We start from the raw sequence: 22,134 nt of genomic DNA, 5'->3' as shown, positions 1-22,134 counted from the left end.
CTAAAATAATTTAACATGATGTATCTCAATACTATTGAATCCTCATTATTAAACAAAAAAAATAAAGAAAAACTTTTTCATTTGTAAAGACATTTGTAAAGAATTTGTATACTTTAACTGAAATATAACTTGATATTTTTTTCCTCTTTTAATGTTTTCTTAAACCTTTTTGTTTTTGTTACTTTACTTTAAGCTATTACCAAATAATTCAAATTAATTAAATGTTTCTTTCTATGTGCATTGATTATTCACAGTTTGATATACATAATACATTTTATATAATGTATATAATGACTATATTGTGACCTTGTCATTTTTGTACTCAATGTTGCTCTCCAATAATTATAGTAATAATAATAATAATTATTATTATTATTATTGTTATATGTATTGATAAGGCAGACTCATGAGATGTTTGATTTCGGGTGGGTCCACAAGAACAGACAAGCAGATGACATTACAATACCGCGAGAACGATGCGAGATATCATTCAAATATGTCTGCTTTCAAACCCCTCTCGCGGTACTTTGATGTCATCCTCATGTCGCTATGTGCAGCTGTATAATCAACAGTTCTCCAACAGTTCTCTCTACAGATAATCAAATGTTTATTTTACATTTGATTTTACATTTAAACGAAATTATCACAATCGAATATTATTGTTTAAAATATCTGAATATAATAATAATAATAAAACGGGTTTTTTTTTCATTCAGGCGAACGCAGGGCAGCAATGTCACAGTGAAGGACCCGGCCGGCCCTGCCCTTTTTGTGATGCTCTGACTCTCCGTGCTGTTGATACAGGAATAATTTCAGTTTTCTGATATTTTCCTTCATATAAATCGATTAAAATGCCCTTGTTTGAAGGTTTGGGCAGTGGCGGAGAGAAAACAGCGGTGGTCATTGACTTAGGAGCCGCGTACACAAAGTAAGCACCTGATGGTTTAGAGATATTAGCTTAACTGCTAAATATAGAAATAAAAGATGTTTCTCTGCTGATGAAATGATTGAAAAAAATATATATTCGTCATGAAGTTGTGTAAATATATTAATACACTTAAAAGTGATGAACGATTGAAAGTTACTTCAGAAAGATGACTGTGTGTATTTTCATTCAGCGATGCATAAATACATAACGTAACGTCACACACAACACACACACACACACACACTCACACACACATTATTCTTTAGCATGTTATGTCGTCGATATTCTCCAAGTACCCTAGAGCAGTGGTTTTCAAACTGGGGGCCGGGGTCCCTAGGGGGGCCCCAGTTTTATGACATTTTATGAAATACATTAATTTATCATGAATTCTGTGTAATTAAACCTAAAAAAAAAATAAGGCTACTTACAAAAACACTACTTTTTGTATAATTTAATGTTTTTTTTAATTAAAATGTTGAGTTTTGGAACAGTTTTTTGTCACAAATTTTCTTTGGGGGGCCGCGAAGAAATGCACCGTACACAAGAGGGGTCGCACGCCGAAAAGGTTTGGGAACCACTGCCCTAGAGAACAATGGAAATGCTGTGGTATTTAACAATAGCCATTGCTCTTTATCAAAGTTATTTATGATGTTATTACTCTTTAATATATTATGATTGTATTCGGTACAGGAGGATGATTTAATATAAAGTTTATTTCTTGTATGTTTAGATGTGGTTTTGCTGGAGAAACAGGGCCCAGATTCATCATTCCCAGTCAAATTAAACGCCCTGGATCCCAGGAGGTGAGTTTGTAAATCTGTTTCTGTACAAACTGATCTGGTCTTTTTTTAAATAATCAGATAGATTATAAATATAACTTGAGAGGAATTTGTCTCTTTTGTGTAGGTTATTGGTGTCGTTCAGTACAACATTAACACAGAAGAGTTATATAATGTCCTGAAGGAGTTCATTCATCTGCTGTACTTCAGGTCTTCACTCAGATTTATTCTGGACTTTATATGGACGCTTTCATGGACAGGGCTTAACCTAGTCCCAGACTAGAATGCATGTTTGATCTGCCTTCATTGAAAAAGACACATCTTAATAAGCTTAAATGTCCTAATATAACTAAGACCTAGTCCTGGCTTCATCTAAACCCTGTCTGGGAATCTCTCTCCCATGATGTTTGTTGTCTCTGCAGGCATTTGCTAGTGAATCCTCGCGACCGGCGTGTTGTCATTATTGAATCCATCCTTTGCCCTTCACACTTCAGAGAAACGCTCTCCAAAGTCTTCTTTCAACATTTTGAGGTAAAGAGTTTTTCATCGGGTCTCTGGGAAAAATGCATTCAAATCTTAATAGCTCATGTTTAGATTGATATATTTACCAGTTTATGTATGAAACCAGTTTATTTAATATCTGTTGTAATATTAAAGTTTCTTTAATAAGTTTTAAATCATCTTGTCTAGGATTCATCGCTCTGCATTTTTGTGTGTCTCGGCCTATTTTGGGTATATTGTAAATTGTAAAGCAGTTTTTTTTTCCACTGAAAGTCATGCAGATACTATAAATCTGTATAAATGTAGTATGGGTCGTTCATATATTTTTCCTGTTGTTTATATGATCATATTGATGAATCCTCACTTTAGGTTCCTTCAGTTGTGTTTGCTCCCAGTCATCTGATGTCCGTCATGACTTTGGGTGTGCAGTCTGCTCTTGTTATGGACTGTGGCTACACAGAGACTCTGGTGTTACCCGTATCCTTTTCTTCAGCAATAAAAGCAAATATTTAATGGTGTTTAATAAACAGAAATAGTTATATTGTCACATTATATTGTATTAGTTGGTTTTTACTAAAGTTACACATTTAAAATCTATCCTGCAGTATTTTTTTAAACAAGTCCAAAGAGATCATGTACCCAATATCACATGAATTAGTTTGAAGTCAACTTAACGGTGATTTGAACAGATTTATGAAGGGATTCCCATCTTGTCAGCGTGGGAAGCTTTGCCACTAGGAGGAAAGGCCATTCACAAGTATGTTGACGTATTATCGCACTCGTTCTCCATGTAGATTGGTATGGATCGGATCTCCTTATGTTGTTTGTGTCCTGCAGGGAGTTACACAGTCTGTTAAGTGAACAGTGTACGGTGGACGCAGGTGCAGGTCTCCGTCTGCCCACTGTCAAAAGTAAGATGACATTTTCTCCACTATAATAATATCACCATTTACATATTCATTTGCATATACATGTTAACTGTAAAATTAATTTGCGATGGTCCCAAATACATATGAGTAAAACCTCCCGCAGTAGTGTACAGATGAGCCAATGCGTCTCTATCTGCTTTACTACATCACAGGCTGTATTTCAGAGGACATTGTGGAGGACATCAAAGGTGGGTTTGTTATCCATCACTTCTATTATCGGTCATATTTGAGTCGTTTTCTAGCTTTAACTCTGTTGTCTGCTTTAGTGAGGACGTGTTTCGTCAGTGACCTTCAGAGGGGCTTAAAGATCCAGAAGGCCAAATTTAACATAGATGGATCAGATGAGGTCAGAGGTCACGCTTTCAAATGTTACTCAAGTAAAACAACCAGAATTCATCATTTTTATTTAGAATAAACATGTTAATGAGACTCATAGCCCAACAAGTGTGCGTGCGTGCGTGTGTATCTGTAGACATGAAACGACTTTCTCCAGACTTCATTATACGTACTGTACAGTGTATATATAAAGATATTCATTCATTCACTAACTGAAACGTATCTTATTTAAACATCATTTTAACAGTTTCATGTTGTTGGTCACTATATAACATATCGTGTCTTACTTTTATGTTTGAACTATGATTGTGTAAGATGAAAATATTAAGTCAGTTGTCATTGGTCCATCAGAGACCTGCACCCCCACCAGATGTTGAATATCCATTGGATGGGCAGAAGATTCTGCATGTAAAGGGTTTCATCAGGTAAACCTAATTCTCCAATGTCATTTATAAACTAAGATTAAGTAAGACGATATGTGTAACGTCTGGCATTGTGTCTTGTCATGTGGATTACTGTATATTAATATTAGTGATAGATCAATATATTGCAGAGATGATATAATGATTAATATTTGTAGTTTTTTTATAATGCATCATTGGCCGATAAATCTTTTCAATCTGCCAGTAAATTTCTCGATTACTTAAATTTGTTGTTTGTAATGAAAAGACACTTAATGTAAAGCCACTAAAATGACCAATCATTATTCGCACAACATAACCACACTAGTTATGTCACCATACTGGTTCAACACACTTATGGCGCTTTTCCATTGCATAGTACCCCACGGTTTGGGTCGTGTCAGCTTACTTTTGTAAGATACTTTTTTTCGTACCACCTCGGTCGGGGTTCCAAGCTACCCGAGCGGATACCAAACGTGATGCGAAAACACCGTAGGTCACTGATTGGTCTGAGAGAATCGTCACTACCAACATCATTGCTATAATATAAAGATTAGCTTTACCTTCATGCTAGCTTGCGCTGTCTTGAGTAAACATGTTGTCATCTGTGCTCTGCTGTAAGTTCCCAAACTCTCTTTTACGAGTGCGTCAGCATTATATATGCTTAAATGCAACTTCAATGAGGCTCAGCGGAGCGTCGTGGACTGACACCACAGGTGTTTGAACAGAAACTGTCATATCAGACCGAGGTAATGATAAACGCGATGTGCAATCTATTTGTGATGGCCAATTTTAATTTTGTGGCAGACTGATAAATAAATAAATGTATGGGAATGTACAACGACGCTCTCACTTGTATGATGTCACAGCAGTAGGCAGCGCAAATATAACCACACGCCTATAATCCCTCCCACTGCGAAGTGATACTAAATTGGAGGGAAAAGCTAACCACGCCACAGTGAGGTGAGCTGACCCGACCCAAACTAAACTAATCCGTGGGGCACCATTATACGAACAGTACTGTGAGATGTCTGATCCACATTAATGATGTCTTATTATGTAAATATGTTTTAAGCACCTTATAGTATATTTATAAATGTTATGCATAGGGCTGGGCGATTAATCGAAAAATAACCGAAACCGAAATTCAGAACCTCTAACCGACATTATTTTATCATGTCGGTTATTTCGGTTTTTAATCCTGTTAATACTTTCCCTTTAAAAACAAACTGCTGCGTGTGATGTTGCGTAACTCCGCCCCGTCCTGTCAGAGGCACAGCAAAACATGGAGGAGAACTTAAACACTGTTTAACTGAGCAGCAGGATCATCTAGTGCCCAAAAGAAGCACAGTACTTTTTTTTAAGAAGTACTCGCGAATGTGCAGGCACCTGTGACAAAAATACGGAATGCGCGATCGGGTTTTTACCGCACACGCGCTCAGTTTAATCTACCGATGGGTCTCTAAGCAGCCCGGGTAATGTCATCACATCTCACTCACTCAAAACCGCGAAAAGACGCGCCCGCGTGAGTTTAATTAGACACTTCAGAGATGACGGAGAGAGAGAACGGGAGAACTTCTAGTCTACATTAACACCAAAAGCATTACAGATGAGAATAAATGTCTTAGACTGTATCCTTTACACGTTTCTTGTATTCAATCCATTTTTTCTTAACTGGGCACTGATGTCTAAGTATGTATTTTGCCCTACTCATCTCATTACAATATGCTATCTGGATACAACTTATTATGTATGTATCTGATGTCTATAATTAGTCATGGGGGTTGTATGATTCTTTGGTTCATAACTTCCCATTCTGAAAGTTTCATCAATTGTACATAATGACATGCAACATCTGCATAGAGTTAAGTCTATTTAATATTTTTCAGTAATGCAGTTATTTTGGGAAAAATGTGAATAATTGCATTGCAGGTTGATTTAAGGTGTGCCCTAAACTTTCCAACCTTGTCAGTGAACTATGAGGCAAAAAAATAATCGTTTATTAATCGTAACCGATGTCAAATGTTAGATTAACCGAGGTTTTGATTTTAGGTCAAATCGCCCAGCCCTAGTTATGCATAAAAAATCTTTCTGTTTGTCTCTTATTTACTGTAATTACATTTCTGTTATATCGGCCTCATATCAGCCATACAGCTTTCTTAATATTGGCATCGGCCATTAAAAACCCATATTGTTCAACCCCCTCATTAATATGACCCGCCCACATTATGTGAACTAAACATATCTTTACTCGACTCTTTACAGAGACTCTGTAGCTGAGATGTTGTTCGAGCAGGATAACGAAGAGAAATCCATTGCTACGCTGCTGCTCGACACTTTAGTTAAGGTACAAAATCTGACATCTGTAATGCATCTGATTGTTTATTGTTGTGTCTGTTGTTGTGTGTGTGTGTGATCAGGTTTGGATAAGACCACCCTGTACAGGAGGCACATTCAGAGTATCAGGGCGTGTGGGTCTGTTTAGCGGCCATAATGCAATGATGTAGATGTTTTAGGTCTTATTCTTTTAGGCATTTACCACGTGTTCATTTCTCACCAGTGTCCCATTGACACACGCAAGGTTCTGTCGGAGAACCTGGTGATAATCGGAGGGACGGCCATGCTGCCTGGCTTCCTGCACCGACTCCTGGCTGAAATACGCTCGCTGGTTGAAAAACCAAAGTACTGCGATGCTTTGGCTACCAAGAGCTTTCGTATCCACAGCCCCCCCGCCAAACCCAACTGTACTGCCTGGTTAGGAGGTAAACGAGGACTGACATCAGGACTTTCAAACCAGATGCTGATCCCAAATCACACTTGTTTGATCCAATACCCGATCGAAGCCCACTTTAATGCGATTCTTATGAACTGAATTCACGATTTTGTTTCTTTGTTCGTAGGTGCAATATTTGGAGCGTTGCAAGACATCTTGGGTAGCCGGTCTGTGTCCAGAGACTACTACAACCAGACAGGCCGTATACCAGACTGGTGCTGTCTCAGCAGCCCACCACCTGATTCAGTGTACGAAGCGGGAAAAACACCTCCACCGCTCATGAAGAGAGCTTTCTCCACTGAGAAATGAACCACAATCATCTCACAAAACTCTTCTAACATCATTTATCTGCTTATTAGAGATGCTCATGTATGTTCACAACAGAAACATCTGCACTTAATATAAAGTCGGAAAAATCCACCAGAGGGCAGTCACCATCATAACATATCATCTACAGACCTTCCTCTCTACTCGTGTAGCAGTGGTGTTGTATAGAAATCTCCATTTAAAATTGCGACACAACCTTAGTTATCTGGCTTGAGTAATTTCTTTTTAGAAGCACATAGAAGGCCATCATGTGTAAAGAAAAAGTCCCACTTCAATGTTTCAATGAAAATGTTGAAAAGCTCAATGTTATTTATTTGGATTGTAAATAAACATTACCAAATTAGACTATAATGGGGTTTTTGGTTGTTTTTTCAGTAAAGCTAACTTTAGTTGCTTCTTGTGTCATTTATTATTCAAATATTTTCAGAGTGGGTTTACATGCACAAAATAAGTGGATATCAATCATGAATCAGCATGTTGTAGAAACCTGTTTGCATGCAAATCAATAAACTGGCATTTTGAGATTTGTTAAAGAAATACTGTACCCTTTTGCCATATTAAACTATGTTATTACCTCAACTTAGACGAATTAATACATATCTATCTTTTTTCAATGCGTGCACTGTATAGCACGTCGTGAATGTGTTAGCATTTAGCCTAGACCCATTCATTCCTATGGTACCAAACAGGGAAGCCACCAAACACTTCCGTGTCTTCCCTATTTAAAGACTGTTACATGAGGAGTTATACCAGTAAGTATGGTGCCACAAATTTTTATTTTTTTGGTACCATAGGAATTCCTTTAAGTTTCTCACAGGCAGTGACGTCACCGCTTATAGTCTGTGTAGTCATTTATAAACTGCTTTATCTCTTCTCACGTCTACAGAACCTGTACATGTTACGTGAGCTTCTCATTTTACGGATCCTCTGGCAACTGCACGAGTCGAGAGCAGACCTTTATGTGTTAGTTTACTCTTATTTCCATTTGTGATGTTTATCTTTTACATAAGAAAACTGCAATAAAGGCAGTTAAAAGTGCATTGTGTAACTTTTAGAAGGATCTCTTGACAGAAATGTAATTTAATCGACGTAACTATATTATCAGTGGTGGACTTTACATAATAAGCTGTATTGTTTTTATTACTTTTGAATGAGACATATTTATCTACATACACCACGGGTTCCCTTACATGGAAGTCACCATCATGTTTCTACTGTAGCCCTAAATGGACAAACTGCTATACTGAACGCATTTCATCATTATGCTGTCCCAGATGATGATGTGTTTGTCCTGTGGCGGCTACTGTAGCTCCTCTATGTGATTCTAAATGGAGGGTGAGCTGTTGGTTACAGCTAAAATCTACACACAGCACCTTTCAGGCGTTAACAATAAATTGGGGAAATGGACAGAAGTCTACCTGTGCCGATTGGATTTTACTTTAAAGAAAAGATTTCAGTGAGTTGACACGACCTTACAAGTGATCAGCTTATTAAGCATAATCAGAGTAAAACTGTGCATGTAAACCTACTCAATGTATGTTTACATGCACAGAATAAGCGGATAACTATCAAAAATCTGCTTATTATAGAAAACTGTTTTCAGTGTTTTCATGCGTTTACATGACCCTACGCGTTATCAGTTTATTACACATAATCGGCATAAGAAACCCACTCAGTGAAAGATCTGCCTTTACGCTTTGTTTATCCATGAATGCCTTTTTTTTTGGAAAATATTCAATAAAGTCTACAGAGCATAGGACTTCTTTAGCCTTACTTTAAATACAACATTGTCTAGTTTAAATGCATTCCTCTTTCACAATGTAAAAAATTGTCCTCTAGAATGGCTGTTTGTCATGCTATAAAGATGAGATCATTTAGTAAAACTCTTGGTATTGTCCAATGTTATTGCAGGCACATTTATGAATAATAATTAGCGGCGGCTTGTAGGCACTTAGAGTTAATCTGAAGGACCATGATTGTTAATTAAACAGGGAGGGACCAGTGTTAAAGTGGCAGTGTGCAGAATATATAAAGAGTAGGGAAACACATTGGTGGTGTACTCAATTCTGGAACAATGGCAGAGAGTTGGTTTATGAGGCAGTTGGTGCTGTTTGTGTGGGTTTGTGCTTTCTGCCATGCTGTTCCACGGTGGAGTAATTCACCCCAGATTCCGCAAGCTTTAGTTGCTCAACAACCTGTACAACAGTCTCCTCAGATGTTTCAGTTTCAGCAACAAAAACAACCACCACCACAGCAGCAGCAACAAAAACAACCGCAGCAGCTGCCACAGCAGCAACAAAAACAACCGCAGCAGCCGCCACAGCAGCAACAAAAACAACCGCAGCAGCTGCCAGTGCTGAAAACAGATCCTCTTAACATGTGTAGTGTTGCTGATTCTGATCAGATCCAATGTGGACAACCTGGTATCAGTGGTGCTGAGTGTGAAGCTATCAACTGCTGCTTTAATGGACAGCAGTGTTATTATGGGATGTCAGGTAAGATTGTTAAACTAGTAAAACCTTACCTGTCAAACAGTTTCTCTGGTGACTTACTGTCTTCTCATTTCAGTGACTGTCCAGTGTATCAGAGATGGTCAGTTTGTGTTAGTGGTGGCTAGAGATGTTACACTCCCTCATCTGAGTCTGGATTCGATCCATCTACTGGGCGGAAGTGATCCACCTTGTGCTCCTGTTGGTTCCACACCTTCCTTTGCCATATACCAGTTTCCTGTCACAGCCTGTGGAACGAGCATGATGGTGAGTTTGCTGTTGATGGTTTTTATGTCTTAGAACAGATTTGACTTTGACCATCTTACTGTTGACAGGAGGAAAACGGCTATGTGGTTTATGAGAACAGAATGACTTCATCCTATGAAGTGGGGATTGGACCTCTTGGCTCCATCACAAGAGACAGCCATTTTGAGTAGGTCATTTGTGTTTTATCATGATTAGAGCTCAATGAACAAATACAAGAAGTTCACTGTTTGTTGTGTAGGCTTCTCTTCCAGTGTAGATATTCTGCCACTGCTGTGGAAGCTCTGGTTGTGGAGGTCAACACTGTTCCTCCTCCTCCACCAATAGCTGCTCCTGGACCCCTCAGGGTGGAGCTTAGACTGGCAAATGGTCAGTGTGTCACCAAAGGCTGTGCAGAAGGTAACTCATAAATATCCTCCTGAAACAAGCTGCTGCAGTATCTTTTGTAAAACTGCATTCAACAGTAACGCACATGATGTTCCTCAGGGGATGAGGCGTACACTTCCTACTACAGTGCTGCTGAATATCCAGTCACTAAGGTCCTGCGAGAGCCTGTGTACGTTGAGGTGCGCATTATGGAGCGGACTGACCCCAATATTGTCCTGATGTTGGGACATTGTTGGGCGACAACAACCCCGAGTCCACTCAGTCTACCCCAGTGGGACCTTCTAGTTAATGGGTAAGTAGGATGTGAGTTGTTTGTCCAGTTAGCCTGATGTGAACAAGTCCTGACTGCAGTCTCTGTTTTAGATGCCCTTACCAGGATGATCGTTACCTGACCACTCTGGTTCCTGTGGTTGGCTCTTCTGATCTTCCGTTTCCAACCCACTACAAACGCTTTATTGTAAAGATGTTTACATTTGTGGATCCAGCATCAATGGCCCCTCTGCAGGAAACTGTATGATCACTTGATCACCTAACACTTTTACTCTCTGTATGTTTGAGGGTACTAAGGGTTCATGTTTTCTTGTCAGATCTTCATTCACTGCAGTACTGCAGTCTGCCATCCTGCATCTGGCTCCTGTGAGCAGAGCTGTGCCAGGAAACGTAAGTTGGTTAAATGTTGAGGTGCTTCTCAGTTCTTTGCATCCTTGTTTCCTCAAAGACGTGAGGACCGAGCATTAAGTGAAGTGACATAACCCTACACTCAACTGAGTTCCTTTACTCATTAATGCACTTGATAATGTAAAGTTCATAACATTACTACATTAAAATGAAGACAAACATTCTTCCAGGTTGTAGAATTTGGGAACGAGGAAATGAGGAAACTTATTGTGAAACACCTTTCATCTGTGTGTCTTATTTCTCTTGTTCTGCAGGTAGAGCAGTTGATGTGGTGTCCACCTCTAGTGAGGGAGCTGTGGTTTCTAGTGGAGCTCTTACTATCATCATGACTTGATGTGTTGTGCCGTTTTAATAAACTTTATGAATAAGACTCATACATTATAGTCTGTGGTAATTTGAGACTGACTGTGGAGTGTAACGCTACATTATCAGATTTTGATCTTGACACGCGTTCTATAGCCACTATTTTTGATGTAAATGTGGGTGCCACCATATTTGAGCTTTCGCATAAGATTTCAAAGAAAGCACAATATTTCTGTAAATGTACGGTTTAAATTTTATTTAACAAATAATACTTGTAAGCAGTGTTTTTTCTTTAGTACATTATTTTATAAAGGTAAATCCTTTTGGCGCCGACAGCGTAATGGATAGCGCTCTGACATGTGGTACTTTTCTCTCCTCCCTGTCCTCTCCTAAACACTGTTAAATGAAGGCAAAACTGGCCAAAAAATAACTTGAATCTTTTCTTAACTGTATCTTAAATAATCAAGGCCTATTAAAACCTTGCACTAAAATAACATTAAACTTCTGACTACACTTATGAACTTTTTTTTTCCACAACCAGTAAGCGTTTCTGTTTTATTTTGGATTTTTTTTCAGTCACAATATTGACCTCTTTGTTCCATATGTTATTTCAGTTTTAATGAATTTGCTATTATATGTGGGAAAAATATTAAGTGAAAGTGATCCATAAACTTTTCAGTGAGTACTTAATGCTACATCAGCTAGTTGGACAGAAAATAATAGTGTAATTGCATAGCAAGCTACATCATGATATATTAGATATACTTCATTATATATAGCAGCATACAGTTTCTGTACGTTTCTCCTCATCTTTCCTCTTTTCCTAACCTAGGTACTTGATGGCTCTTTTTCTTATATGTAGTTTAATGTGTTGCATTACATCTAGCACTCTGCGTCCCTATGCGCCATTAGGCTGGGTACACACCAAAAGATTTTTTACATCTAAGATTTTAAAAATGTAATGGACCACAAAGATGAGGCTAAAAAATCCTAGATTTAACCGTTTTGCTCCTATAGTGTTTGTTGCACCATTATGTGTCAAAGACAGAACACCACACACAAAGAGTCTCAACTGGGAACATAGGAAATCCCACAAAATCTCGCAAGACTTCAGAATAAGCATGGTGGACGGTATGCAGGAAGACATTTCAATGATAGTGCTTGGAATAATTTTTACAAGACATGTTGTATAAACATTCATGATGTTGCCACAAATCAACAAGCTGATAATTTCTGCTGTCCCATCAACTTCACTTTGGCCGTTTCTCAATCCGAATGCTGTAGCCTGCGGAGGTCGCATATGCAGGCTGCATACGTCATGAAACCTGGTTTATTCAAGTTAACTGAGCATTATATTCGCAAGTCATAAGTATATTACAACAATATACGATAAATAGGAATAATAGTCAATTTTATAACTGTTAATATTCTAAAATAAGACAGTCTTGATGACGTATATGATAAAATAATCTGTAAAACCATCGCGATAATCAGGACATAGCTGAGATTGTCGGAAGGGGGGAAATCGGACGATTATCTTGGTAAAGTGCCTAAAGCCTGCTGCAGTGCGGGCTTCATCAGAGTTCGCATCAAGGGGGCGCTGATGAGCACATTTCAAAGTGTAAAAATGACAGATGGGACACCCTACAGACTCGTAGACTAACCGAGCACACACAATTTAAGTCCACGAGACCGAAAGTCCACATGAAGTGCGCCATTTTGGACAGGGCCTTAGATTAGATTTTTCAGGACAGTGGCCCTCCAGGACCAGTATTCCCCACTCCTGGTTTAAAGTCATGCTTCATCCTTGGATCAATGCATAAGGTCAGGATTAGTTGGAGAACATTGTTTAAAGGAGTTTTTGGATGTGCAATGAAAATGTGTATTGTGTAACTTTAGAAGGATCTCTTGACAGAAATGTAATTTAATTTACGCGACTATACTATCAGTGGTGTATAAAGAATTTACATAATAAACTGTATTGTTTTTATTACTTTTGAATGAGACATATTTATATACATACACCACGGGTTCCCTTACATGGAAGTCACCATCATGTTTCTACTGTAGCCCTAAATGGACAAACTGCTCTACTGAACGCATTTCGTCATTATGCTGTCCCAGATGATGATGTGTTTGTCCTGTGGCGGCTACTGTAGCTTCTCTATGTGATTCTAAAGGGAGGGGTGAGCTGTGGACTGAGATGTTGGTTGCAATTCATAATCTCACCATTAGATGCCGCTAAAATCTACACACAGCACCTTTCAGGCGTTAACATGAAATTAGGGAAATGGACAGAAGTCTACCTGTGCCAATTGGATTTTACTTTAAAGAAAATATTTCAGTGAGTTGAGACGACCTTACAAGTGACCAGCTTATTAAGCATAATCAGAGTAAAACTGTGCATGTAAAAGATCTCAGTAAAAATATCTGCCTTTACGCTTTGTTTATCCATGAATGCTTCTTTTGGAAAAGATTCAATAAAGTCTACAGAACATAGCACATCTTTAGCCTTAGTTTAAATGCATTCCTCTTGCACAATGAAAAATTATCCTCTAGAATGGCTGTTTGTCATGCTGTAAAGATGAGAGTTCTAGTGAAATCATTTAGTACAGTGGTTCTCAACTCCAGTCCTCAGCCCCCCTTCCCAGAATGTTTTAGATGTATCCTTATATGAAACACCTGATTCCACTCATTAGGCTCCTGCCAGAATGAAACTTTTCCTTAATTAACATCTACAAGCTGATGAACTGAATCAGGTGTTTAATATATGGAGACATCTAAAATGTTCTGGGAAGGGGGGCCGAGGACTGGAGTTGAGAACCATTGATTTAGTAAAACTCTTGGTATTGTCCAATGTTAGTGCAGACACATTTATTAATAATAATTAGCGGCGGCTTGTAGGCACTTAGGGTTAATCTGAAGGACCATGATTGTTAATTGAACAGGGAGGGACCAGTGTTAAAGTGGCAGTGTGCAGAATATATAAAAAGTAGGGAAACACATTGGTGGTGTACTCAATTCTGGAACAATGGCAGAGAGTTGGTTTATGAGGCAGTTGGTGCTGTTTGTGTGGGTTTGTGCTTTCTGCCATGCTGTTCCACGGTGGAGTAATTCACCCCAGATTCCGCAAGCTTTAGTTGCTCAACAACCTGTACAACAGTCTCCTCAGATGTTTCAGTTTCAGCAACAAAAACAACCACCACCACAGCAGCAGCAACAAAAACAACCGCAGCAGCAACAAAAGCAACCGCAGCAGCCGCCACAGCAGCAACAGAAACAACCGCAGCAGCTGCCAGTGCTGAAAACAGATCCTCTTAACATGTGTAGTGTTGCTGATTCTGATCAGATCCAATGTGGACAACCTGGTATCAGTGGTGCTGAGTGTGAAGCTATCAACTGCTGCTTTAATGGACAGCAGTGTTATTATGGGATGTCAGGTAAGATTGTTAAACTAGTAAAACCTTACCTGTCAAACAGTTTCTCTGGTGACTTACTGTCTTCTCATTACAGTGACTGTCCAGTGTATCAGAGATGGTCAGTTTGTGTTAGTGGTGGCTAGAGATGTTACACTCCCTCATCTGAGTCTGGATTCGATCCATCTACTGGGCGGAAGTGATCCACCTTGTGCTCCTGTTGGTTCCACACCTTCCTTTGCCATATACCAGTTTCCTGTCACAGCCTGTGGAACGAGCATGATGGTGAGTTTGTTGTTGATGGTTTTGATGTCCTAGAACAGATTTGACTTTGACCATCTTCCTGTTGACAGGAGGAAAACGGCTATGTGGTTTATGAGAACAGAATGACTTCATCCTATGAAGTGGGGATTGGACCTCTTGGCTCCATCACAAGAGACAGCCATTTTGAGTAGGTCATTTGTGTTTTATCATGATTAGAGCTCAATGAACAAATACAAGTAGTTCACTGTTTGTTGTGTAGGCTTCTCTTCCAGTGTAGATATTCTGCCACTGCTGTGGAAGCTCTGGTTGTGGAGGTCAACACTGTTCCTCCTCCTCCACCAGTAGCTGCTCCTGGACCCCTCAGGGTGGAGCTTAGACTGGCAAATGGTCAGTGTGTCACCAAAGGCTGTGCAGAAGGTAACTCATAAATGTCCTCCTGAAACAAGCTGCTGCAGTATCTTTGTAAAACTGCATTCAACAGTAACGCACATGATGTTCCTCAGGGGATGAGGCGTACACTTCCTACTACAGTGACGCTGAATATCCAGTCACTAAGGTCCTGCGAGAGCCTGTGTACGTTGAGGTGCGCATTATGGAGCGGACTGACCCCAATATTGTCCTGATGTTGGGACATTGTTGGGCGACAACAACCCCGAGTCCACTCAGTCTACCCCAGTGGGACCTTCTAGTTAATGGGTAAGTAGGATGTGAGTTGTTTGTCCAGTTAGCCTGATGTGAACAAGTCCTGACTGCAGTCTCTGTTTTAGATGCCCTTACCAGGATGATCGTTACCTGACCACTCTGGTTCCTGTGGTTGGCTCTTCTGATCTTCCGTTTCCAACCCACTACAAACGCTTTATTGTAAAGATGTTTACATTTGTGGATCCAGCATCAATGGCCCCTCTGCAGGAAACTGTATGATCACTTGATCACCTAACACTTTTACTCTCTGTATGTTTGAGGGTACTAAGGGTTCATGTTCTCTTGTCAGATCTTCATTCACTGCAGTACTGCAGTCTGCCATCCTGCATCTGGCTCCTGTGAGCAGAGCTGTGCCAGGAAACGTAAGTTGGTTAAATGTTGAGGTGCTTCTCAGTTCTTTGCATCCTTGTTTCCTCAAAGACGTGAGGACCGAGCATTAAGTGAAGTGACATAACCCTACACTCAACTGAGTTCCTTTACATTATCAAGTGCATTAATGAGTAAAGTTCATAACATTACTACATTAACATGAAGACAAACATTCTTCCAGGTTGTAGAATTTAGGAACGAGGAAATGAGGAAACTTATTGTGAAACACCTTTCATCTGTGTGTCTTATTTCTCTTGTTCTGCAGGTAGAGCAGTTGATGTGGTGTCCACCTTTAGTGACGGAGCTGTGGTTTCTAGTGGAGCTCTTACTATCATCATGACTTGATGTGTTGTGCCGTTTTAATAAACTTTATGAATAAGACTCATACATTATAGTCTGTGGTAATTTGAGACTGACTGTGGAGTGTAACACTACATTATCAGATTTTGATCTTGACACGCGCTCTATAGCCACTATTTTTGATGTAAATGTGGGTGCCACCATATTTGAGCTTTCGCATAAGATTTCAAAGAAAGCACAATATTTCTGTAAATGTACGATTTAAATTTTATTTAACGAATAATACTTGTAAGCAGTGCTTTTTCTTTATTTTATAAACGTAAATCCTTTTGGCGCCGACAGCGTAATGGATAGCGCTCTGACATGTGGTACTTTTCTCTCCTCCCTGTCCTCTCCTAAACACTGTTAAATGAGGGCAAAACTGGCCAAAAAATAACTTGAATCTTTTCTTAACTGTATCTTAAATAATCAAGGCCTTTTAAAACCTTGCACTAAAATAACATTAAACTTCTGACTACACTTATGAACTTTTTTTTCCACAACCAGTAAGTGTTTCTGTTTTATTTTGGATTTTTTTTCAGTCACAATATTGACCTCTTTGTTCCATATGTTATTTCAGTTTTAATGAATTTGCTATTATATGTGGGAAAAATATTAAGTGAAAGTGATCCATAAACTTTTCAGTGAGTACTTAATGCTACATCAGCTAGTTGGACAGAAAATAATAGTGTAATTGCATAGCAAGCTACATCATGATATATTAGATATACTTCATTATATATAGCAGCATACAGTTTCTGTACGTTTCTCCTCATCTTTCCTCTTTTCCTAACCCTAGGTACTTGATGGCTCTTTTTCTTATATGTAGTTTAATGTGTTGCATTACATCTAGCACTCTGCGTCCCTATGCGCCATTAGGCTGGGTACACACCAAAAGATTTTTTACATCTAAGATTTTAAAAATGTAATGGACCACAAAGATGAGGCTAAAAAATCCTAGATTTAACCGTTTTGCTCCTATAGTGTTTGTTGCACCATTATGTGTCAAAGACAGAACACCACACACAAAGAGTCTCGACTGGGAACATAGGAAATCCCACAAAATCTCGCAAGACTTCAGAATAAGCATGGTGGACGGTATGCAGGAAGACATTTCAATGATAGTGCTTGGAATAATTTTTACAAGACATGTTGTATAAACATTCATGATGTTGCCACAAATCAACAAGCTGATAATTTCTGCTGTCCCATCAACTTCACTTTGGCCGTTTCTCAATCCGAATGCTGTAGCCTGCGGAGGTCGCATATGCAGGCTGCATACGTCATGAAACCTGGTTTATTCAAGTTAACTGAGCATTATATTGGCAAGTCATAAGTATATTACAACAATATACGATAAACTAGGAATAATAGTCAATTTTATAACTGTTAATATTCTAAAATAAGACAGTCTTGATGACGTATATGATAAAATAATCTGTAAAACCATCGCGATAATCAGGACATAGCTGAGATTGTCGGAAGGGGGGAAATCGGACGATTATCTTGGTAAAGTGCCTAAAGCCTGCTGCAGTGCGGGCTTCATCAGAGTTCGCATCAAGGGGGCGCTGATGAGCACATTTCAAAGTGTAAAAATGACAGATGGGACACCCTACAGACTCGTAGACTAACCGAGCACACACAATTTAAGTCCACGAGACCGAAAGTCCACATGAAGTGCGCCATTTTGGACAGGGCCTTAGATTAGATTTTTCAGGACAGTGGCCCTCCAGGACCAGGATTCCCCACTCCTGGTTTAAAGTCATGCTTCATCCTTGGATCAATGCACAAGGTCAGGATTAGTTGGAGAACATTGTTTAAAGGAGTTTTTGGATGTGCAATGGAAATGTGTATTGTGTAACTTTAGAAGGATCTCTTGACAGAAATGTAATTTAATGTACGTGACTATACTATCAGTGGTGTATAAAGAATTTACATAATAAACTGTATTGTTTTTATTACTTTTGAATGAGACATATTTATCTACATACACCACGGGTTCCCTTACATGGAAGTCACCATCATGTTTCTACTGTAGCCCTAAATGGACAAACTGCTCTACTGAACGCATTTCGTCATTATGCTGTCCCAGATGATGATGTGTTTGTCCTGTGGCGGCTACTGTAGCTCCTCTATGTGATTCTAAAGGGAGGGGTGAGCTGTGGACTGAGATGTTGGTTGCAATTCATAATCTCACCATTAGATGCCGCTAAAATCTACACACAGCACCTTTCAGGCGTTAACATGAAATTAGGGAAATGGACAGAAGTCTACCTGTGCCGATTGGATTTTACTTTAAAGAAAATATTTCAGTGAGTTGACACGACCTTACAAGTGACCAGCTTATTAAGCATAATCAGAGTAAAACTGTGAATGTAAAAGATCTCAGTAAAAATATCTGCCTTTACGCTTTGTTTATCCATGAATGCTTCTTTTGGAAAAGATTCAATAAAGTCTACAGAGCATAGCACATCTTTAGCCTTAGTTTAAATGCATTCCTCTTGCACAATGAAAAATTATCCTCTAGAATGGCTGTTTGTCATGCTGTAAAGATGAGAGTTCTAGTGAAATCATTTAGTACAGTGGTTCTCAACTCCAGTCCTCAGCCCCCCTTCCCAGAATGTTTTAGATGTATCCTTATATGAAACACCTGATTCCACTCATTAGGCTCCTGCCAGAATGAAACTTTTCCTTAATTAACATCTGCAAGCTGATGAACTGAATCAGGTGTTTAATATATGGAGACATCTAAAATGTTCTGGGAAGGGGGGCCGAGGACTGGAGTTGAGAACCATTGATTTAGTAAAACTCTTGGTATTGTCCAATGTTAGTGCAGACACATTTATTAATAATAATTAGCGGCGGCTTGTAGGCACTTAGAGTTAATCTGAAGGACCATGATTGTTAATTGAACAGGGAGGGACCAGTGTTAAAGTGGCAGTGTGTAGAATATATAAAGAGTAGGGAAACACATTGGTGGTGTACTCAATTCTGGAACAATGGCAGAGAGTTGGTTTATGAGGCAGTTGGTGCTGTTTGTGTGGGTTTGTGCTTTCTGCCATGCTGTTCCACGGTGGAGTAATTCACCCCAGATTCCTCAAGCTTTAGTTGCTCAACAACCTGTACAACAGTCTCCTCAGATGTTTCAGTTTCAGCAACAAAAACAACCACCACAGCAGCAGCAACAAAAACAACCGCAGCAGCAACAAAAACAACCGCAGCAGCCGCCACAGCAGCAACAAAAGCAACCGCAGCAGCTGCCACAGCAGCAACAAAAACAACCGCAGCAGCTGCCAGTGCTGAAAACAGATCCTCTTAACAAGTGTAGTGTTGCTGATTCTGATCAGATCCAATGTGGACAACCTGGTATCAGTGGTGCTGAGTGTGAAGCTATCAACTGCTGCTTTAATGGACAGCAGTGTTATTATGGGATGTCAGGTAAGATTGTTAAACTAGTAAAACCTTACCTGTCACACAGTTTCTCTGGTGACTTACTGTCTTCTCATTTCAGTGACTGTCCAGTGTATCAGAGATGGTCAGTTTGTGTTAGTGGTGGCTAGAGATGTTACACTGCCTCATCTGAGTCTGGATTCGATCCATCTACTGGGTGGAAGTGATCCACCTTGTGCTCCTGTTGGTTCCACACCTTCCTTTGCCATATACCAGTTTCCTGTCACAGCCTGTGGAACGAGCATGATGGTGAGTTTGCTGTTGATTTTGATGTCCTAGAACAGATTTTACTTTGACCATCTTCCTGTTGACAGGAGGAAAACGGCTATGTGGTTTATGAGAACAGAATGACTTCATCCTATGAAGTGGGGATTGGACCTCTTGGCTCCATCACAAGAGACAGCCATTTTGAGTAGGTCATTTGTGTTTTATCATGATTAGAGCTCAATGAACAAATACAAGAAGTTCACTGTTTGTTGTGTAGGCTTCTCTTCCAGTGTAGATATTCTGCCACTGCTGTGGAAGCTCTGGTTGTGGAGGTCAACACTGTTCCTCCTCCTCCACCAGTAGCTGCTCCTGGACCCCTCAGGGTGGAGCTTAGACTGGCAAATGGTCAGTGTGTCACCAAAGGCTGTGCAGAAGGTAACTCATAAATGTCTTCCTGAAACAAGCTGCTGCAGTATCTTTTGTAAAACTGCATTCAACAGTAACGCACATGATGTTCCTCAGGGGATGAGGCGTACACTTCCTACTACAGTGACGCTGAATATCCAGTCACTAAGGTCCTGCGAGAGCCTGTGTACGTTGAGGTGCGCATTATGGAGCGGACTGACCCCAATATTGTCCTGATGTTGGGACATTGTTGGGCGACAACAACCCAGAGTCCACTCAGTCTACCCCAGTGGGACCTTCTAGTTAATGGGTAAGTAGGATGTGAGTTGTTTGTCCAGTTAGCCTGATGTGAACAAGTCCTGACTGCAGTCTCTGTTTTAGATGCCCTTACCAGGATGATCGTTACCTGAGCACTCTGGTTCCTGTGGTTGGCTCTTCTGATCTACCGTTCCCAACCCACTACAAACGCTTTATTGTAAAGATGTTTACATTTGTGGATCCAGCATCAATGGCCCCTCTGCAGGAAACTGTATGATCACTTGATCACCTAACACTTTTACTCTCTGTATGTTTGAAGGTACTAAAGGTTCATGTTCTCTTGTCAGATCTTCATTCACTGCAGTACTGCAGTCTGCCATCCTGCTTCTGGCTCCTGTGAGCAGAGCTGTGCCAGGAAACGTAAGTTGGTTAAGTGTTGAGGTGCTTCTCAGTTCTTTGCATCCTTGTTTCCTCGAAGACGTGAGGGCCGAGCGCATTAAGTGAAGTGACATAAATGAACTCCCTTGAGTGTAAGGTTTCCCATACATTATCAAGTGCATTGAGTAAAGTTCATAGCATTCCTACATTAAAATGAAGACAAACATTTCTTAGGCGCTGTAAAATTGGTTTCACTGATCATTTATATAGGTGGTCTTAACATGAATGTTAAATTGTCTCAACATTTTCAACTTAATGACTAATACTTCTTAATGAGATGTCCACAAGATGGGAAGGATCAATCGCCTACCAGGTTGTAGAATGTAGGAACATGGAAACGTGTTGAGAAACAGCTTTCTATGTGGTGGTGGATTTTTCATTTCTCTCTCTTGTTCTGCAGGTAGAGCAGTTGATGTGGTGTCCACCTCTAGTGAGGGAGCTGTGGTTTCTAGTGGAGCTCTTACTATCATCATGACTTGATGTGTTGTGCTGTTTTAATAAACTTTATGAATAAGACTCATACATTAGTCTGTGGTTATTTGACTGCATGATTGTGGAGTGTAACACTACATATCAGACTTGATCTTGATGGGTGCTCTCTATGAGCCAATGGTAGTTTACAAGAAGTAGGCAAGAAATTCTTAAATGCTTTAATGAGTCCACCCAGATTCTGAAGCAAGCATCGATGAATACTTGTCTATCCCGTCTTTCCCATGATGCAACAGGAAACTAAAGCAATCATCTCATAGACCGGAGACCAGCAACTTAAGTGATTTTTATGTAACTACCCAGATAGCAAGGTGACATTGATTAAATGTTGAAATTCCATCAGAATCATCATTATGGTCAAGTTTGAAATTTCAATGCTAAATAATATTAAATCAACGTTGCTAATGTATTGCTTTCTCAATGTTGAAAATCCAAACATTGAATCAATGTTTATAATAAATTTATTTTTCAATGTTGAAAAGCCAAACATTGACTCAATGTTGATTTTTGGTCAGCTTAATCTGCACACTTCAAATCAAATTGGGTGAATTTTTGTGTAATTTAGTGAACATATTTACGATCCTATAAAGTCCTGTTTATTTTGTGACCTAAAGACCTTTCCCCCCAGGACCACCATCAGACAAGTTTTTTGCTTTTATACAGCAAGTAAAAATTATCTGGTCAGATCATCTCTAAATATGT

The 22,134-nt window shown here is 39.5% G+C and overlaps 4 protein-coding genes across 6 annotated transcripts; all 4 read left to right on the top strand.

The window, feature by feature from the left end:
• The first annotated feature begins 729 nt into the window (after positions 1-729).
• actr10 (actin related protein 10) lies at positions 730-7,325 on the top strand. The gene is made up of 13 exons (XM_055186464.2): positions 730-928; positions 1,659-1,731; positions 1,835-1,917; positions 2,130-2,238; positions 2,578-2,685; positions 2,898-2,965; positions 3,046-3,119; positions 3,290-3,325; positions 3,404-3,483; positions 3,825-3,898; positions 6,140-6,221; positions 6,435-6,636; positions 6,775-7,325. The coding sequence occupies exons 1-13, from the start codon at positions 852-854 to the stop codon at positions 6,954-6,956; spliced, it is 1,248 nt and encodes a 415-aa protein (XP_055042439.1). The 5' UTR covers positions 730-851; the 3' UTR covers positions 6,957-7,325.
• A 1,703-nt stretch (positions 7,326-9,028) lies between these two features.
• On the top strand, positions 9,029-11,168 carry LOC129429627 (zona pellucida sperm-binding protein 4). The gene is made up of 8 exons (XM_055186453.2): positions 9,029-9,469; positions 9,543-9,730; positions 9,799-9,896; positions 9,969-10,126; positions 10,214-10,406; positions 10,478-10,625; positions 10,702-10,774; positions 11,047-11,168. Exons 1-8 carry the CDS (start codon positions 9,049-9,051, stop codon positions 11,124-11,126), a joined length of 1,359 nt encoding a protein of 452 aa, XP_055042428.2. The 5' UTR covers positions 9,029-9,048; the 3' UTR covers positions 11,127-11,168.
• Positions 11,169-14,110: 2,942 nt separating this feature from the next.
• Positions 14,111-16,233, top strand: LOC141348993 (zona pellucida sperm-binding protein 4-like). Its single transcript, XM_055186456.2, has 8 exons — positions 14,111-14,535; positions 14,609-14,796; positions 14,865-14,962; positions 15,035-15,192; positions 15,279-15,471; positions 15,543-15,690; positions 15,767-15,839; positions 16,112-16,233. The coding sequence occupies exons 1-8, from the start codon at positions 14,127-14,129 to the stop codon at positions 16,189-16,191; spliced, it is 1,347 nt and encodes a 448-aa protein (XP_055042431.2). The 5' UTR covers positions 14,111-14,126; the 3' UTR covers positions 16,192-16,233.
• A 2,929-nt stretch (positions 16,234-19,162) lies between these two features.
• Positions 19,163-21,465, top strand: LOC141348994 (zona pellucida sperm-binding protein 4-like). 3 transcript variants are annotated; one of them, XM_073856421.1, is made up of 9 exons: positions 19,163-19,389; positions 19,444-19,623; positions 19,697-19,884; positions 19,950-20,047; positions 20,120-20,277; positions 20,365-20,557; positions 20,629-20,776; positions 20,853-20,925; positions 21,344-21,465. In XM_073856421.1, the coding sequence occupies exons 1-9, from the start codon at positions 19,185-19,187 to the stop codon at positions 21,421-21,423; spliced, it is 1,323 nt and encodes a 440-aa protein (XP_073712522.1). In that variant the 5' UTR covers positions 19,163-19,184; the 3' UTR covers positions 21,424-21,465. The 3 variants fall into 3 exon arrangements, with proteins under 3 accessions (XP_073712522.1, XP_073712521.1, XP_055042430.2); XM_073856420.1 differs by having other exon boundaries at positions 19,163-19,410; XM_055186455.2 differs by having other exon boundaries at positions 19,163-19,623.
• Positions 21,466-22,134: the final 669 nt, after the last annotated feature.

Source organism: Misgurnus anguillicaudatus, chromosome 18, assembly GCF_027580225.2.
Source record: "Misgurnus anguillicaudatus chromosome 18, ASM2758022v2, whole genome shotgun sequence".
Lineage (NCBI taxonomy): Eukaryota > Metazoa > Chordata > Actinopteri > Cypriniformes > Cobitidae > Misgurnus > Misgurnus anguillicaudatus.
The sequence above is the reverse complement of the archived record's forward strand: the minus strand, read 5'-3'. Positions and strand labels throughout refer to the sequence as shown.

Excerpts from the sequence above, each read along its gene's own strand:
- LOC141348994 (XM_055186455.2), top strand. The coding sequence starts at position 19,185 with ATGGCAGAGAGTTGGTTTATGAGGCAGTTGGTGCTGTTTGTGTGGGTT. Across the intron at positions 20,048-20,119 it reads ACAAGAGACAGCCATTTTGA|GCTTCTCTTCCAGTGTAGAT; the intron begins GTAGGTCATTTG and ends TTTGTTGTGTAG. Across the intron at positions 20,777-20,852 it reads TGGCCCCTCTGCAGGAAACT|ATCTTCATTCACTGCAGTAC; the intron begins GTATGATCACTT and ends TTCTCTTGTCAG.
- actr10 (XM_055186464.2), top strand. The coding sequence starts at position 852 with ATGCCCTTGTTTGAAGGTTTGGGCAGTGGCGGAGAGAAAACAGCGGTG. Across the intron at positions 929-1,658 it reads TTAGGAGCCGCGTACACAAA|ATGTGGTTTTGCTGGAGAAA; the intron begins GTAAGCACCTGA and ends TTGTATGTTTAG. Across the intron at positions 1,918-2,129 it reads ATTCATCTGCTGTACTTCAG|GCATTTGCTAGTGAATCCTC; the intron begins GTCTTCACTCAG and ends TTGTCTCTGCAG.
- LOC141348993 (XM_055186456.2), top strand. The coding sequence starts at position 14,127 with ATGGCAGAGAGTTGGTTTATGAGGCAGTTGGTGCTGTTTGTGTGGGTT. Across the intron at positions 15,193-15,278 it reads CACCAAAGGCTGTGCAGAAG|GGGATGAGGCGTACACTTCC; the intron begins GTAACTCATAAA and ends GATGTTCCTCAG. Across the intron at positions 15,472-15,542 it reads TGGGACCTTCTAGTTAATGG|ATGCCCTTACCAGGATGATC; the intron begins GTAAGTAGGATG and ends TCTCTGTTTTAG.
- LOC129429627 (XM_055186453.2), top strand. The coding sequence starts at position 9,049 with ATGGCAGAGAGTTGGTTTATGAGGCAGTTGGTGCTGTTTGTGTGGGTT. Across the intron at positions 9,731-9,798 it reads CCTGTGGAACGAGCATGATG|GAGGAAAACGGCTATGTGGT; the intron begins GTGAGTTTGCTG and ends TACTGTTGACAG. Across the intron at positions 10,775-11,046 it reads GCAGAGCTGTGCCAGGAAAC|GTAGAGCAGTTGATGTGGTG; the intron begins GTAAGTTGGTTA and ends CTTGTTCTGCAG.